The 18,966-nt window shown below is 45.6% G+C and overlaps 1 protein-coding gene across 1 annotated transcript in view; it reads left to right on the top strand.

Moving 5' to 3' along the window:
• The first annotated feature begins 763 nt into the window (after positions 1-763).
• LRRC72 (leucine rich repeat containing 72) overlaps positions 764-18,966 on the top strand; it is a 35,646-nt gene continuing 17,443 nt past the window's right edge. Inside the window, exons 1-3 of the mRNA XM_069094434.1 lie at positions 764-1,066; positions 8,937-9,010; positions 12,512-12,581. Coding sequence (XP_068950535.1) covers positions 764-1,066; positions 8,937-9,010; positions 12,512-12,581 — 447 coding nt within the window. The remainder of the gene's footprint in view (positions 1,067-8,936; positions 9,011-12,511; positions 12,582-18,966) is intronic.

The following is an 18,966-nucleotide window of genomic DNA, read 5'->3' as shown; positions in this document are numbered from 1 at the left end:
CCTTGGAACTCACTTCTCTTTCCTCCTCACCACTGATCTATTGCTAACCTGTAACCCAGTACTGGATAAAGCAATGGGCCCCAAGTCAGGAAGACCCGAGTTCAAAACCAGCCTCGGACATTTGCCAACCATATGATCCTGGGCAAGCCACCTAACTTCTGGAAGTCTCAGTTTCCCTATCTGTCCAAGGGAGAGTAAAAGCACCTGCCTCCATGGATTGTTCTGACAATTCAATGAGATAACATTTGTAAAGCACTCAATGAAATGTCAGCTGTTGATATTAACAGGTGAGCATGTAGACCAATGCCACATGCACAGTGTAGATCGCCTCCGACACTTTGCACAAGGACTACATATGTACTGGCTGGCATGTAACCCTTTTTCTTTATCCCAAGTTGTGCTTCTCTGGAATAGATGATCCACCCTTGGGCGAATTATAAAAAGCATTTGATTTGTAGAATTTTTAGAAGTGGGGGGGGCATGTTAGAAAGAATTCTATACGTAGTGTGGATACATCATAAGGTTCACTAAATCTCAGAGATGGAATGAATAGATGGAAGTATGAAGCACTTCCTTAAATCTTCCTTATAGACCTCAGGGCTCTTCCAGCCCATGCCCCATATCTGACAGATGAAGGAGCTGAGAAGGCACAGAGGGCAAATGACCTAGCCAAGGTCACACCTCCCCCTCTGCGGCGCCCCCTCCCCCCCTCCCGTGGGTTTGCGATTCCAGACAGAGCCCCACTTCCCAGCCAGCGTCAGCCATGACGCAGGAGGCCTCGGGCACAGAAGTCGTCTTTCCAGGCTCCCGTTTTGGGCCGACCCAGTGGGTGCTCGAGACCAGCTCCACGCTGTCCTTCAGCGCCACCCCGCAGGGCCTGCGGCGGGACAGCTCCGTATTCTTGACTCCGATCTCGCTATGCACCGGGAGCTCGAGTCAAGGCCGCGCCGGGCGTTTCTGCGCGCGGACCCCACGACAGCTTGCGGTGCGGCGCTTGGCAACGACGGAGAACGATGAAGAGACCAAGCTCTCCAAGGCGGACATCTCCCGGGAGAAAAGCCGCAAGGCGAGTCCCATCCTGATCCCGCCGCCCCCCAGTGCCCGGCCCCTCAGAGAGAGGAGGAGATGGGGAGGGGAGGCCGCAGCCGCCTGGCTTCTGGCCCACCTGCGCCCCGCTGCGCCACGCCGAGGGGCTCTCCTTTGTTGGGGGCGGGGTGCTGACCCCAAGCCCGAGGTGCTGTTGGGCTGAGCTGGGGAGCGGCGTGTCTTAGGCTTGGAGACGCCCAGACCAGGCCGGGCTAGGCTAGCCTATAGAAATCCAGGGCAGTGCGACCCAGCCCTGGCCGGACCAGTTTCCACACAGCCTAGTTCGGTTCAGTTCGATACAGTACAACAATTACTTTTTCACCATCTTGAGCTCTGTGCCAGGGCCCACGTTCCGTGCCAAGGCATGGCATATTTCTCGCATGGAGTACTTGACAACCAAGGCTTCCTCAACTCACTGCCCCAACAATCCCAGGAGAGAGTCATGTGGTTCTTTTAAATGATGGATTGTGGGTTCCCTTAACCTTTCACTAGCAGAACTCGCGGCCAGAGGTGTGTCCCAGAACTTTGATTGGACAGTGAGGACAGGCTTTGGGGAAAGGACAGACAGCAGGGGTGATTGGGGAGAGACACATTCCAATGCGGGGAGCCCACCTTGGGAGTGGGGAGAGTTGGGAGGCAGAAAAGCATTCTAGGGTCCCACACCTGTTTTCACTTGGCCCTTAGTTTCCTTGCCCTTTGAACAAAGTAAGTGCTTAAATGCATGTTGGTCTGGGTAACAGATCGATTAGCCCCCCTGGTTAGCTAACTTTGTGGCCACTAACGTGTGGCAAGGACCCATAGAAAACATAGAATATGCACCCATTCATCCTTCATTCACATTAGATGAGGGCTCCAATCCTTATTTTCCAGATTCCTAAGATCATAATGAGAGGCCAGGTGGCATAAGGCATAATGTCCTGGACTTGATGTTAAGTGAGGAAGATCTGTGTCCAAATCCCCTCTCTGACACCTCCTAGCAGAGCCACCCTGGGCAAGTCACTTGACTTCTGAGCATGTTTCCTCCCCTGTAAAAAAGGGGCTGATAACACCTATCTCATAGAGGCATGAGGACCAAACCAAATCATGTCTGGGAAGTGCTTTGTAAACACTCAGGAACCGTGTATGTGTCAGCAGTTGCAGTCTTACCATTCTGTTCGAATTCCTCATCTCTTTGACTTGGAACCTAGGATTGCAGGGACTTTGCTTCTCTCCCTGTCAGTGTTTTTCAGTCACTGATTCTCATCTATGTTTTGCTCCCCCTGACTTGGTAGGGGATTAGCCTATTTACTAGAAGCCCCAGGCTTCAGTAACAGCTCTGCCAACGTGGGACCATTGGCAAGGTGCAGCCCGTCTCGGGGCTTCCTTTTCTTCTTTTGTAAAATGAGGCCATTGGAGCTGATGCCCCCCCCCCCCAGGTGCTGCCTAGCACTAGAGCTCACGGGTCCTGCGACTGGCTTCTCCTGCCTGTGTTTCTGGAGACCTTCTTGGTCCACTGTCTTGGGGCAGGCATCAGAGCCCACCTCTGCTTGGATTGCACTGCTTAGTAGCCCTTCCACCCCCTGGGTACCTATTAACATCACCTCCAGATTCTTAAGGGACGTTAGGTGGAAAGGCAAAAACAAAGTGGGGGTTGGTGTCACAGATTTTTTTTTTTAATGTATCACTTATTTATTTATTTCAAAGACCTAACTAAATCGAATAATCTGTAAGAGAGAGAATACTCATTTGAAAACATTCTAATCAAACCTCAATCACCTGTGACTCTTCTTTCTCCTTTACTCTCCCCACCAAAATCTAATTAATTGCCACATGCAGGTAATTCTACCTTCACATTAAAAAAAAATCTCCTTTCCAGCCCCCTGCAATCACCCTTGTACAAGCTCTTTTAATCTTTCACTTGGATGTAGCAGCAAGCACCCCAGTGGTCCCCAGGGTGTCTGCCAACACAGGTTCTTGGATCTGCTTTGATAAAGGAAAGCAACTCAAAATGGGTTAACAAGCTTACTTTAATCAGTCAAATATGTATCATTTACCTAGTTCAGGAGAAAAAGGTCAGCACCCCGAACTTCAGAATATACAGTCAGAATTATCAAGACAGAAACAGATCAAGTAAACAGATTTCCAAACTGTCCAACCATTACATCCATACCAAACAACATCTGGGTTTTTCAAAGCCGGGGGACTCTCAACAACAGCTTCCCAGAGTTTCATCTGATCAAATCACAGAACACTTCTCAAAGTGAGCCCCAAAACAAAGCTACACATCAGGGCTTATATAGCCTTCTCCTGACTGAGAGAATGTAGCAACCTTATTGACTCACTGGCCAATCAAGAAGTATCTACTGAAAAACAAGCCTCTCCCACCCCCCCCAGGCTCCAGGTGCACTTTAGCCTAGGGGCAGGGAAGATCTTTAAATTTACATTCCCATTACATTGGACTATTGAAATAACCTCTTTTTGGTAAGAGCAATAGCTTCACAGGGTAGGATAGATTTCCCTCCACTGAGAGTCTCCAGGGAAGCTATCCTGGACATGGTTAGTCCAGGGAGCTGAGATTTGAGCCCTCAGAATGGCTTCCAGCCATAAAAGGCCGGCCCATCAGGAGTCAGCGCCCCTAAGATTTGGTGGATGGTCCACATATAACACATCCTGCTGGCCAGAGGTATTTCTGTATTGAGTCAAAAAAGGCCTTTGGCTACTCAAACCAGTGCTGTGTCCTTGCTGAGTATTCTTTCCATGTGATAATTAGTAAGCTTCCCTTTGTTAACTATTAAATGGTCTGTGAATGTCTCATTTTAAAAAAAAATTATTTTTTTTATTTTTTTCAAATGCTTTATTAACATCTGATTTACATCATTCATTTCCGCCAGATTTTGAGTTACAAATTTTCTCCCCGTTTCTCCCCTACCCACCGCCCCAAAATAGCAGTCCCACAGGATATCCCCTCCTCCAATCTGCTCTCTCCCATATCTTCTCCCATACCCCCTTCAACTTTTCCAGTAGGGCATGGTGGATCTCTATGCCCCAGTGCCTGTATATCTTATTTCCCAATTACATGTAAAATAGTATTAGTAATAGTATATATATTAAACAATAGATTTTAAAACTTTGAATTCCAGATTCATTCCCTTCCTCCCTTGTCACCCACCCTTACTGGGAAGATAAGCAATTCAGTGTAAGCTATACATGTGTAGCTAAGGCAAAACATTAACATAGTAGACAAATTGTAAAAGACTGACAATATTTCCCTCCCTCCTATCCTACCTCCCACTTGTTCTATTCTCTACTTTGGTCCTGTCCCTTTTCAAAAGTGGGTGCTTCCAACTTCCCTCCCCCTCAGCCTGCCCTCCCTTCCATCATCCCCTCTCTCATCCCCTTCCCCCCCTACTCTCCTATAGGGTGAGATACCCTATTTAGAGTGTATGTCATTCCCTCCACGAGCCAAACTCAATGAGAATAAGGTTGACCCATTCCCTTTTGCCTTCCTATCCTTCCCCTCCATTGTAACCATTTTCCCTTGCCTCTTCTATATAAGATAGTTTACCCCATTCTGTGCCTCCCCATTTCCTCTCATTATATTCCTCTCTCACCTCTTAATTTCACCTTTTAAGTATCATCCCTTCCTATTAAATTGGTCCTGTGCCCTCTATGTATACCTGTAAACATATATACACACATTCACATATGTATTCATATACCTGTATACTCTCTGACATAGACACATATATATATATATATTTCTATTCCCTTCAACTATTTTCATACTGAGAAAAGTTGCATCAGTTACAATTATTGTTTTTCCATGTAGGAATGTTAATAGTTCAACTTTGATAAGTTCCTTATGATTTCTTTTCCCTGTTTACCTTCTCATGCTTTTCTTGCTTCTTGTATATGAATGTCACATTTTCTATTCAACTCTGGTTTGTTCAGCAAGAATGCTTGAAAGTCCTCTATTCCACTGAATGACCATATTTTCCCCTGAAACATGATACTCAGTATTGCTGGGTAGGTGACTCTTGGTTTTAATCCCAGCTCCTTTGCCCTCTGGAATATCATATTCAAGCCCTTCGATCCCTCAGTGTAGAAGCTGCCAGATCCTGAGTTATCCTGATTGTGTTTCCACAATATTCAAATTGTTTCTTCCTGTCTGCTTGTAATATTCTCTCCTTCATCTGAGAATTTCTAAACCTGGCTATAATATTCCTAGGAGTTTTCTTTTTGGGATCTTTTTCAGGGGGTGATCGGTGAATTCTTTCAACCTCTATTTTGCCCTCTGGTTCTAAAACATCAGGGCAGTTTTCCTTGAGAACTTCTTGGAGGATGATTTCTAGGTTCTGTCTTTGATCATGGCTTTCAGGTAGTCCAATAATTTTTAAATTATCTCTCCTGGATCTATTTTCCAGGTCAGTGGTTTTTCCCATGAGATATTTCACATTGCCTTCTATTCTTTCATTTGTTTGGATCTGTTTAACAGCATCTTGATTTCTCATAAAGTTGCTAGCTTCCATTTGCTCCAATCTAATTCTGAAGGAATGATTCTCCTCAGTGAGCTTTTGAGATTCTTTTTCCATATGGCAAATTCAGCTTTTTAAGGCATTCTTCTCCTCATTGCCTTTTTGGGCCTCCTTTGCCGTTTGAGTCAGTCTGTTTTTTAAGGTGTTATTTTCCTCAGTCAGGCTGTTAACTCTCATTTCATAATTTTCTTGCATCGTTTTCATTTTTCTTTCCAATTTTTCTTCCACTTCTCTTATCTTCTTCTTAAGGTCCTCTATGGCCTGTAACCATCTCGTATTTTCCCTTGAAGCTTTTGGTGCAGGAGTTCTGACTTCACTGCCTTCCTCCTGTTCCATGCTTTGATCCTTTTTGTCCCCAAAATAGGAGTCTAATGTTGGGTTCTTCTGTTTGCTTTGCTTCCTTTGCCCGGTCATGTTGCCACTCAATTACTTGACTTTTGGGCTGTTTGCCACAGTAGGACTCTGCCACCAGAAAGGGGAGCTTTCATCCCAAACACTGGGGTTTTCTCTGATGCCAGAGGTATTAGTTGGGTGCCCTCTCTGAAGCCTCCACCCGCTTTGGCAAGCTGGACACACACCCCAGGACCTCCACCCTAGACTGCAATCCAGATCCAAGCAGGTTAAAGCAAGAGCAATTACCCCTCAGACTGGTCACTTGGTCCCCCTACACTCTGCAGGCCAGGAGATAAAGCTTCCTTGTGGCTGCACTGCAACCCTCAGCAGCTTCTCACCCCAGGGGCAAAAGCCGATGCACTCCCAACTACTGGGTCCCAAGTCCACACTGCACTGACCTATCATTTTGTCCTTAGCATCTATGTGTTGATAATTCTGGACTGCCACAGCTGCTGGTGATCTGGAGTCCCTTAAGCGGACCGCTGGTCAGGCCCACTCTGGGGCTAAAATCTCGGAGTGGGGCTGGGTTCACCTCCCAGAGCACTGCGATGGCCAATTCCTGCCAGCCTGCCCAGCTGTCCTCAGCGGGAGGTTACCTTCTCTGTGTCATTTTGTGGGTTCTATAGCTCCAAAGTTTGTTCATAGGCCCCTTTTCCATGGATTGGGGAAGTTGGGAGCCAGAGCTGCTTGGAGGTCCTGTTTCTACTCCTCCATCTTGACTCTGCTCCCCCACAGATGGTTTTTGAAAGATCATCTAATTGCTCATCTATTGACTATAGATCCAAGAAGGTTTGCCCTTCTCCAGTTTTGTTTTGTTTTTATAAAGAAACTAAATCCTAGAGGTGAAGTGATGGCAGAGCTGGGATTTGAACTTCTGACTCCAACTGCAGACAGGTTCCCACTGCTTTCCATCTCATTAGCAAAGTGTTTTCTGTGTTGGTGCTTTCCCCTTTGTCCCTTACATTTCAATCAATAGGTCAGGTTCTAGCTTATTCACATTTATATTATTTTCTACAAATTTGTAATTAATAGACTCATCGGGTAAGTCCAGAAGCTACTAATCTCTGCTGAAAAGGGCTTGTCTTGGGCAAAGTGGGAAAGGAGAAAAGCTCTGCGGTTAGGAGATATTTGGGTCTTGTTTACTTACTGGGCCAATTTAATTTACATCACATGAAGAGATCACATGTCAGCCTGGTGGAGTGGGTAGAGGGTAGTCAGCCTGAGAGTTAAGAAGACCTAGTTGGACTGAAGTATTGCCTCTGCTGAATTCTGGCTATTGAACCATCAGCAAGTTCTTTAGCTTCTCAGTAACCCAGCCAGCTCTAAGTTACACTTGAGAGGATGTCCACACCTGAGCTCCCCACGCTGAGACCCCGTGTCTGTACAAATAAAAGCGGTTGCACACTTCTCAGTCCTTTGCTGTGGCTTTTCCAAGACCCAAAAGTAAGCTTGGTTAGCAGGGTAGCATAGGCAGTTTAAGGCTATAAATCTGGAGTTTGGGCATGGCCCTCAATTATTCATCTTCCCATCCCCCAGTGACCCTGGCCCATTGTCAGGCTAGGGGAAAGGAGGAGATGGACTAACATTTATTAAAAAGAGCTTAGCCCAGTGCCTGGCCCATAGAGGGTCCTATATAGAGACTTCATCCCTTCCTTCTTCCTCTCTCCTAGGTTAAAGGATCATAGAGTAGCTAGTGTTGGGAGCTTGAAAGCCATCCAGCCCAGCCCCTTCATTTTGCAAAAGAGGAAACTGAAGCTTAGTGAGTTTAAGGGACTCACCCAGGGTCACGCAGCTACTCCATACCAAAGTGGGATTTGAATCCATGCTCCCAACTAAAAAGCTAGCCAGGCTCTTCCCCTATGTCAAGATGAATCATCCTTCAAATTAAGAAAGCCACACAACAAAACTCTTGCATTTACAAAGCCTCTTTCTTCTAGGACGTTGACTGGGTGATCTCTCCCTCAGCAGGATTGACCCTATCATTGAGCTAGCTTTCTATACCATGTTTCCCCGATAATAAGACACTGTCTTATTATTTTTTTTTGACAGAAAAACACCAGAGGGCTTATTTTCAGGGGAGGGCTTATTTTAATGAACATTGACAGCAATTTTAATAAGCAGGTAAATGTGAACAAAAAAAAGTACCTTTGTTCAATAATGAATTCAATAAAGAACAGGATGACGCGCTCCCTGCTGCAGCTCTGATTGGATGCAGCTCAGAGCGCGGTGTGCGTTTCACCGGGGGGGGGGTACGGTGCATACAGAGGGTACCGTAATGTAGCGTGTAGTGCAGGGGAATCACCTTCACTACAGTAGCAATCTCAATAGGGCTTATTTTTTGGGGAGGGCTTATTTTAGAGGAATCTTACACAGTAAGGGGAGAGCTTATTTTCGGGGTAGGTCTTATTATCAGGGAAACACGGTAGTATTTTAAAGACTGCACAGCCCTCTTTGGGCCTTATCTCCTTTGGGCCTCATTGCAGCCCTGGGAGGTGAGGACTTCAGTCTGGGATAGATTCAGACTCAGAATTTGAACCCAGGCCTTGCTGACTCTTGTGCCCAGCACTGACTCCATCCAACCGCCCCCCCTCCCATGCCTCAGTGATCTATTTTCCTGCAATCTGAAAAACAATAAAAAGATAGCGTTCTCTTCCTAAGTCTTCTCCATGTATTGTTCAATGACCGGATTTTGTGCCCTGCTGTAAAATCTTGCCCTGGTCTTCAGAGCCCAGGCGTGTGGAGGTGGGCTTCTCCTCGGGTTAAGATTCATAAGTACTTTCGTATCTTGAAGCAGAGGAATGAAAAGGCTGGGGTTTATCAGTGTGTGGCGGAGGCCTCACTTCCCCTTCCCTTTGAACTTGTAGCTGTGATCGGGATTGACTAAAGATGGCTGTGGATTTGCTCCCTGGAATGTGGTCTGACAGTTTAATTATATGTTCCCAGGCCATAGAAGATCAGAAGAAGCTGTGTGGTCACAGGAGGGATATTGATGTGTTGGAGCTGTTCCTTTCCCGAAAGTAAGCGCAAGTATCTGAGAGCTCAGGATGGCTGGGGCTGCAGGATGCCAGAGCCCGCTTTGGTCAGGGCTTCCTGGGATTCTCCTCCCTGCCATCTGAGACTGAGGAGGAGGCTCAGACGGGGGGGCAAGGAGAGTGGGGTTCGTGCTTGTCCTGTGGTGAAGGACCCAATGCGAGGAGGAGGTGGGGGGGGGCACACACATTTATTAATGTTGCCAGGTGCCGTGCTGAGCTCCGGGAATTCAGAGGCCCTTGAGAAGCCCACAATGTCAGGGATATGGCTCATCTGTGTCACCAGGAGCCATGCCCTGCTCATTCTGACTTATTTGCAGCCTCAGAAAGTGGCGCAGCATTGCTTTATAGACTGTAGCAGTCTGTGGGGAGGAGTTTGAAGGAAGGACAGGGGTGGACAAATGAATACCTGTGAGTAACTGACATTAGTGGAGTAATTTACATGTGCTGATCTCATTTGAACCCCAGGACAGTCCTGTGAGAAAAATGTTGTGGGTTATCACCCCTATTTTACAGATGAGGAAACTGAGGAGAAAACACAAATAAAGAAATAAAAGGTAATTTAAGGCAGGAGCAGCTAGGTGGTATGGTCCAATGGCTAGAGCTCTGGGCTTAGAGTCAGGAAGACTCATCTTGAGTTCTGAACTGGCCCCAAACACTCACTAGCTGTGTGATCCTGGCCAAGTCACTTAACCCTGTTTGCCTCAGTTTCCTTACCAGTAAAATGAGCTGGGGAAGGACATGGTAAAACCACTCTAGTATCTTTGCCAAGAAAACCACAAATGGAGTTACGAAGGGTCAGAAGCAACACAACAACAAATTTTAGACAGAGACAGAATAACTCTTTTCCATAATAAATATCTGCTTTGATGGGAGATTATGTGGAGAAGGACTCTGTTACCTCCATTGTGCTCAGAAACAATGACTGTTGTTAGGAAGTTAGCCTAAGTGTGTCCCCTCCACATCATGAGCCAAGCAGACAATCCCTGTTCCCCACAATTGCCCTGAGGATTCATTGAAACAGCTGGTCTGTCCTCCCCAAATCTGCTCTGCTCCAAGGCAAATGTCCCCAGGTCCTTTGATTGATCTTATACAACAGAGTCTCAGGGCCACTCACCACCCTCACTGTTGGGATCTACAGGCTTTCTGGTTTGTCAAGGTTTTCCCTAAAACCCCCAGAACCCCAGTACACACTGCCATTAATGTGGGCTAGAAGAGCCAAGCTCCCGCATTCCCAACCTCATGGCTCTCCAAACAGATGATACATGCGTCGAAATAGTGGGATAGCCTGTCCCAGCGCTTCCTGCCCTTCTGCCCTTCTTCTGAGATTATTTCCAGTTTACCCCAAATAGATATAGTATGGAGAAGGCTGCAGTCTCTCTCCTTCTTTAAAGCCAGCCAGTCAGTCAGCATTTCTTAAACCCCATTATGTATTAGGCACTATACTAAGCCCAAGTGAGCTCCTTGAGCGCAGTAACTGTTTTTTTCCCCCTTACCTTGTCCCTCTGGCCTGCATGACTCAGAGTAAGTGCTTGATAAGTAACAGTGACATTACTCTGTAGAGTTGAATTAGGGCCACTCCTGGCAGCAACCAGGGCTGACCCATTGAGTTGGAGACCTTTCAAGAGTAGGATAAGAGGTGATTGCTTTCTCCTATCAGTTTCAATTCCTTCAGTTGGTAGCAAATATTTCTCCAATGAGTGATTCTGTGGTAACCCAGGCCTCCTCTCTAGGGAAAGGAAGAGGCAACCCATGTATGAGACTTCTTTTTCCAAAGGAGGTTTATTAAGGTATATTCTTTCTAGACTGCCAGAGATTGTAATAGGATGCCAGGGGCTTCTGAAGCTGCCTCCAGTTTGGGGTGATGATGTGTGAGTCCCAAAGACAATTTGCCAGCCTGCCCTTTTTGTACAGAAAAGTCTCTCCATTTCAGGGGTTCCAAGATAGTGAGAGGGTTGGAGGGTAAAGCCACCCTCAGAGTACACTCCAGCGATGCATTGAATAGTACAAGGCTATGAGGGTGGAATATGCCTGGTTCACTCAAGCTTAGCTACCAGGGCTGCAGCCAGTGGGGCTGTCAGGGCCCAGATGAAGACTTCAGCTGGGAGCTTATCATTGGGAAGCAAAGGGGAAACCACAGATGCTTTTATGGGTGAAAGCAAAAAAGCAGGAGACAGCAGGATATGCAGTTTATGTCCCATGTGCCAGGAGGCTGGCCCTGCTTGTTCTCTCCAGTGAGAGAAGGTAGTGACTTGCCTTGGTAAAGGGAATTCCTTCCTCTGACAATTGAATCACAGAGAATCTTGATTCTCACCATATGAGATAATAATCAAGCTTTTACACAGAGCTTTAGGGGTTTTGAAGCCTTCTATACATGTTGTTTCATTCCTCAGAACTCTCTTAGGTAGGTGCTATTATGAGCCCCACTTTACAGAAGGGGAAACAAGCTCAGAGGTAATGTCGGTATTATATACACTGAGGTTTGCAGTGTCTTGGTAAACCTCAAAGCATGCAGCTGGGCTATGGATAAGGTATGCTCTGGGGCAGATTCAGGGCTCTGGGTTCATCTGAAGAGTCCTTAGAATTTAAAGACATTTAGAAATGCAGTGTATTTAGAAATGAGTAGGAAACTTGCTGAGTCTTAGAGGAGCAGGGGAGGGGCTGCCATCATGGGTCAGGTGACCCTGCTGGCAATGATGTCATTCTCAGCATAGACCCTTACCTGAGTTGGGCTCAGCTCACTTCCTAGGCAAATAACCTATGCTGAGCTGGACCTGAAAGAGTTAAAGCACCCACTAAAAAGCAAATTACTTTCCCCCCCATTGTACTCTAGCACCACTGTCTGCCTCAGTTTCTCCATCTGTGAGAAGGGAATGATAACAGCACTCACCTCCCAAGGTTATTGTAAGGATAAAATGAAGTGAATTTTAAAAATGGTTTGCAAACCCTAAAACAACACATAAATGCTAGGTACTGTTGCTGTTCTTATCTGGAAAATCAAATTCAGGGCAACTACCCAGATATTTGTTACTTTTCATAGTTTAGAATAATAATAATATTAACATCTGAGGGAAAGAATGTGCACAGGGTCAGCCACACTCCAAAAGGAGGGGATTATTCTCACTATGTTTGCCTTCTCCTTCCAGGGTCCCTGTGCCCCACCTTGAGATGCCCTTCCCCACCTTCCCCAGCTGGCTTCTCTGCCCCTTGGTGAGAAATGTTTTCAGAAAAGTGTTGGATAAACTTATGGCTACCAAGTTTACAGGTGCATGGCAATGACAGTGTCCTGTTCCTCAAGGATGTTCATCTGGACAGATGTCAGATCCTTGAGCCCAGTGAATGACTGGGCTGTAAAAGGAGGGTTTTAGCTATAAGGTAGTAGCCTGGTGGGCTATCTCAGCACCCTTAAATGTTTGGCCCACTTAGTAACTGATTGTTATTAACTTATTATTAACACTTACTATTAAGTAATTGTTCTTTCTCCCCCAGGGGGCTAATAGATGTCATTGACCTGGCAAAATTCCGAAGGTTAAAGCACTTATGGCTTTCCTTCAACAAGGTAATAGACATTTTATCATTAAATCACTTTATAATTAAATGACTATTCTTGGTTTCATGATTTTAACAAAAGGGGGGCAGGTTTAAGTTTTAAATGCTCATTTTTAGGATGATATTCATCTTATCTACATGTGTACATATATGTGTCTACATGTACATATACCTACAAATGCATGTTATTTATAGACATATAAATATATATGTGTGTGTATATATTGTGATATTTTTAAAAGTTTGAGAGAAGTAATTTCTGGGTAATTTAATAATTTTGTTAATAATGCCAGCATGTTTATTTATAAAAGGGTGGTCATTTGACTGTCTCTCTCATAGACCAAAGACAATCATGGCATAGGGTTCACAGCTTGCATGCTCATGGGAATAGGGGTGTTCCTGAGAGTAGCAATCAACTCTGATTGGTTAACAATTAATGAGAGTGGGGCAGCCAGGTAGCACATCTCCAGTATTGAGAAGACCTGGAGATCGAATCCCAGGCTCAGACACTTAGCACCCACCCAGAAACACCTGGCCATGTAACCTTGAGCAAGTTACTTAACCCCAATTGCTTAGGGGTGGCCAGGTGGCTCAGCGAGTAAGAGCACCGGCTCCAGTGTCGGGATAACCTGGATCAAATCTGGGCTCAGATACTCAGCACCACACACAGAAATAACTGGCTGTGTAACCTTGAGCAAGTTACTTAACCCCGATTGCTTAAAAAAAAAAAAAAACAATTAATGAGAGAATGAATATTACAATGAGGGACTGAATGAATGAACTTTGATTAGTCATTTACTTCTCAGTTACCCCCAGTCTTGAGCAATCTATTCAAAGAATTTGTTCCTGAACTTGAGTAGAGTTCAGTGACTTTCTCCTTTCTCACCTGGAACTTTATCACCTCTGAACAAGATGGTTAAAAAATTTAGTTTCTGGGCGGCCAGGTAGCACAGCAAGTAAGAGCACTGGCCCCAGTGTTGGGATAACCTGGGGATCGAATCTGGGCTCAGATACTTAGCACCACACCCAGAAATAACTGGCTGTGTAAACTTGAGCAAGTTACTTAACTCCAATTGCTTAAAAAAAAAAAAACCAACAACTTTAGTTTCATCTTATTATCAGGAATGTCTTTCAAGAGACTAAACTTTTTAATTCTTGGGGCTATTCAGTGGTAGAACTGGGCTTCAAACCCAGGACCTTTGACTCCAAAGCCCAACTATCCCACAATGTTTAAGAAAAAACAAAGGGGCAGCTAGGTGGCAAAGTAAATAGAGCACTGGCCCTGGAGTTAGGAGGACCTGAGTTCAAATCCAGCCTCAGACGCTTAACACAAAAACTAGCCATGTAACCTTGGGCAAGTTACTTAACCCCAATTGCCCTCCAAAAAGCAAAAGAAAAAAAAAAGCAAAAGAAAAATAAGAGAGAGAGAAAAAAAAACAAAGGAAGTGCCACTGTCCTGTCATCTCTACTGGAGAGCCTGAATTTGATTCCCTTTTGACAAAACATGGAAAAGACTAGATTGCGGTCATGAGGTCCAGTTGGAAAGACGGCTGGTGTTTTTTCTGGGTTTTAGTAGTAGAACCTTGGTCAGTGCCTAGATTGGATTCCTCTGATAACTTACTGGTGCCAGCTAGCTCTTCCCTCCCTGAGCTGTCCTTGGTAGCCAAGCTGGCCTCTGACTGCTCCTCAGTCCCAGGGCTCCATGTGCCCTCTCTGCCTCTGGGGTGGCAGCCCCCCATGTCTGCAGCACTCTTTCTTCTCACCTCCATCTCCTGGCATGCCTCCTTTTCTTCAAACTTCACCCTATTTGCCATCTTCTTCCTGAAGACTTTCCTGCCCATGAACTTCATATTTGTCTTCCCTGTATGGATTACAAGCTCCTTGAGGACAGGAACTGGTTCATCTCTGTGTTGCTCTTTGTTTTTTAATCCCCAATGCCAGGTACAGTGCCTGCCACATAGTAAGTACTTAAGAAATGCTTGCTGAATGATTGACTAAGACTTCTCTTGGCTCCTGAAACCGGCAGGATATGGGTAGGCTCTAGAGGAGACCCAAGCAGCCAGCCTCCAGTCCTTTTGGGGAGTGGATGTGTGTCTTTCTGCTGCCTGAGGGGCCCCATTAATTACCCATCTTATGTCATCTTTGTTGAAAGAATTATGTCTTTCCTTATATTTAAATCCTCCCCAAGAAGGAAGGCAGCCTGAGTAGCCTAAACATGCACAGCTTCTCAGTGGTTTTGAAATAGATGGATTTGCAGAGAGACATCCATTGGTGGTTTGGGAGGGAAGCCTGTGGCAAGAAAAGACAATCTACCTCTCTACTCTCACTCTCCCCAGAGCTCCCCTCCCCCCCCCACACACAGAGAGCGATAGCAGAAGCAGCATACTCAGAAAAAGCTCTTTAGTTTGGAATAAAAGAAGGAGAGGATCTGATGAGTAAACAGAACTGCCCAGTGCTTTCCAAGGTGTTCAGACTTATCTAATCCTTGTCCCCTGACCTCTCGAAGCCTGTTTCCACATCTCTCAAGTAGGGACAGATAGCCGCTCTGCCTCCTACCTCCATGGCATGTCTTGAGAAATGTGCGTTTTAAACTGTGAAGGGTGATGTCAAGAGAGGCTGTAATGTAATTCAGAAAATCAGGGTCCACAGTGGTTATCCCTAGAAAAATCTGTTTTATAATCAGTTGGGTCTAGGATGGAGCAAGAGAAGGAAAGACAAATCAAATTACATCAACAAGCAATGAATAATTAAGCACCTAATGTTGCCAGGCCTTATGTTAAATGGTGGGGATACAAAAAAGGCCAAAAACAAAACCAAAACCAGCCCCTGCCTTCAAGGACTTATAATCTAATGGGTGAGACAGCATGCCAACACACAGGATGAACGCAGGATAAATTCATGATGATTACTAGAGAAAGGAAAGGGGCATCAGTAAAGGCTTCTTGGAGGAGGTGGAATCTTAGCTAGGACCTGAAAGAAGCCAGGGCAGCTAGGGCAGGGTGAGGAGGGAGAGCATTCCAGTCTTGGGGAGAACCAGGGAAAAGGCCCTGAGTTGGGGGATGTCCTTGGGAAATGACAGAGGTCATATACTGACCGAGAACTTCTCCCAGACACGAGGGTCTATTTGTGATGATTGATAATCTGCCTGGTTGTGAATCATGCAACTCAAGTCTTGGAAAAATTTGAATTGAATATCTGTAAGAGAACTATGAGATAAGTGAGGTGCAGCCCATGCAGGTGCTATGAAGGAAGACTGGAGAAGGGTCTCCGCAGGGCTAACATACCATGTTTCCCCAATAATAAGACCTATCCCGAAAATAAGCCCTCCCCTTACTGTGTAATATTCCTCTAAAATAAGCCCTCCCCCCAAAATAAGCCCTATTGAGATTGCTACTGTAGTGAAGGTGATCCCCTGCGCTACACGCTACATTATGGTACCCTCTGTATGTACCCTCCCCCCCACCAAACGCACGCCGCGCTCCGAGCTGCATCCAATCAGAGCTGCAGCAGTGAGCAAGTCATCCTGTTCTTCCCCAGTGATTTGCTTATTGAATAAAGGTACATTTTTTGTTCACATTTACCTGTTTATTAAAATTGCTGTCAATGTTCATTAAAATAAGCCCTCCCCTGAAAATAAGCCCTCTGGTGTTTTTCTGTCCAAAAAATTTAATAAGACAGTGTCTTATTATCGGGGAAATATGGTAGAACATAGAAGGTCCTATTTTTTAATCTTTTTTTTCAATGGGAAGAAGTAGGAGCAGGAGAAAATAAATTATTGTTAATTTACACAAATTTAAAACCTAAAAAACCAAAGATAGACTCATCACTGGAGAGAGAGGGAATAACCAGTGTGCTGCCCCTTTGTCCCACTGCTGTCCTCTGGGTATCAGGAGAAAGTGATGAAGGCACCTTGCCTGTTGGGAGGAGTCCCTGCTGCAGACTCATGGGAGGCGGTGGAGAAGAGGGTACAAGATGGACAGGCAGGGAGCAGCTCCATTCAGCATCACTGGGGTGTCCCCATGATGGGATCACAGGTCCACTGGGGTGTTTGAGGATAAAGAAGTGTTCTGCAGAAGAGAGAGATTCTCCCCTTCTGTTCCACAGGACATCTAAAAATGCTCATTTTATTTGATGCTTGTTAAGTTAAAAACAAAATAAGGGGAAAAACAATTCAATTCACAAACAGTTGTTAATTTAGATGTAATCCAGAAAGAGGCAAACTCCCTGTAAATGACTGATGTTCAGTGAACAGAGTCTCAAGGAGGCAGAATGCCGGGGGAGGAAGGAGGGACTAGCCAAGCCCTTCTTACCTCTCCTGGGCTTATGATCTCAGAGGCGGTTGGGGAAGGGCTGCCAAGGGCCCCACAGTAGCTGGAAGAGGAGTGATGGAGGAGGGTGCCTAGAGCCCCCAATGCTTCGGGCATTCTGATTCTGACATGGGGAACATGTTTTCCCCAGTCGCTCACAGAAAGTTGTAATAAATCCATCATTTCCATGCAAGGTTGACAAGATTTGGTAGAAATGGGCTTAGCACAAAGTTTGTACTGAAGCAAGTTTAGAGCTAGCAGGACCCTAGAAATCAGGTGTTCAAACCCTCTCTTTTTACAGATCAGAGGATAAAAGTGGTCCCTCCGAGGTCTCACAACTACTAGTGTCCAAGCTGGTGGTCCTCCATGCTGGTCAGACCCCATATAGAGTGTTGTGGTCCAGCCTAGACATCGCACTTCAGGAAGGATGCTGGTTTAACTGAGGAGGGTCCCCAGGGGGGCAACCATGTTTGTGAAAGTCCTAGAGTTCATGCCAATGGAAGATTAGCTCTACAGACTAAGCATGTTTAGCCTAGAGAAAGGACCGCTGGAGGAACTGAGGGACATGATCATTGTTTAACAGATTTTCAGGGCTGTTAGCTACAGGGCAGAACTAGAGAGATAGACAGTGTGTACCAAGACTAGTTTAGGGGGCAGCTAGGTGGTGCAGTGAATAGAGCACCAGCACTGGAGTCAGGAGGACCTGAGTTCAAATCTGGCCTCAGACACTTAACACAAAAACTAGCTGTGTGACCTTGGACAAATCACTTAACCCCAATTGCCCTGCCTTATACCCTCCAACTCCCCCCCCCCAAAAAAAAGACTAGTTTAGGCTTGGTGGCAGTTAGAACTTTTTTCACCATGAGAACAGACCCAAAGTGGCCTGCACTGCCTTGGGAAGTGCTGGGCCCATCCTCATGAGGAAGTTCAGTCAGAATCTAGAGAACCTCTGGTGGGTAGATTCCAGTGGGAATTCCTAGTAAGGTTCAGACTGGAATAGATAGATACTGGTGATGTACTTTTCAACTCTGAGATTCTGGAATTCTGGGATTGAGCGAGTAGGATGAGGGGTCCTATTATAGTAACATGTTTGGGGTGCATAAAACAAAGGCACTAATGGGCTTTTAAAAGCTAGGGTGTCTAAGGAGAAGATGTTTGCCTGAAATTTTCAATACAGCAATGCGCCAGGGCAAGCATTTATTAAAAACAAAGTGGGGCAGAGAGACACTGATTGGTTCAGGGAATGCAGAGACAAAAATGAGACCTCCAGGGTTTGATATTCTACTGGGTGATGGAACATGGCTATAGATGGGCAAATTCCAGATAATTGGAAGAGAAGGAGATCATTAGCAATAAGGTTCAGAAGGGGCGAGGAAGGTTTGGGGGGAAAGTTAGTGAGCTCTGGTTTGGACATGTTGGGTTTGAGGTGTCTGTGTTCAAGATGTTCAAGACGTTATCAGAGATACATGAGACTGAAGCTGAGGAGAGAAATCAGTGCTAGATAGGAAAATATGGGAATCGTTTATGTAGGGATCATAATTAAACTGATGGGAGCTAATGAGAGCACCAGGTGGTGTGGCCTAGTCTGGAAGGCAATGACATAACTTGGTATGACAGCTAATTAGGGGACCTGACCTAGATGAAAATCAGCCAAAGAGTCTGAGAAGGAGCAGCCAGACAGAAAAGAGGAGAACCAGGAGACGGGGTGTCCTGAGAACCTAGAGAAAAGAGAATTATTCAGAAGAGGAGGGTGATGGACAGCGTCAAAGGCTGCCGAGAAGCCACGGACTGTCTGGATTGAGGGGGGAAAGCCATTAAGTTTCCCAGTTAGATCACTGGTGACTTTGGAAAGAGAGATGGTGGGTTGCATGAGAAGCTTGGACACCCACCTGATTGCAGAAGATGCTGGTATGAAGCTGAGATGTACATAGGAGACCCTTTGCTGGAAGAGGGCCTTGAAGGTCCAGTTTTGCTTCCCTGAATCAAAGGCTTTTTTATGGTCAAGAAACATCCATTTGTCCATCCATCTATCTATCCATCCATCTATCTATCTATCTATCTATCTATCTATCTATCTATCTATCTATC

Source organism: Petaurus breviceps, unplaced genomic scaffold, assembly GCF_028583685.1.
Source record: "Petaurus breviceps papuanus isolate PSGF00001 unplaced genomic scaffold, PetGlider_PUasm1.0 218, whole genome shotgun sequence".
NCBI classification, from domain to species: Eukaryota; Metazoa; Chordata; class Mammalia; order Diprotodontia; family Petauridae; genus Petaurus; species Petaurus breviceps.
This window is presented reverse-complemented; position numbering and strand designations above follow the sequence as displayed.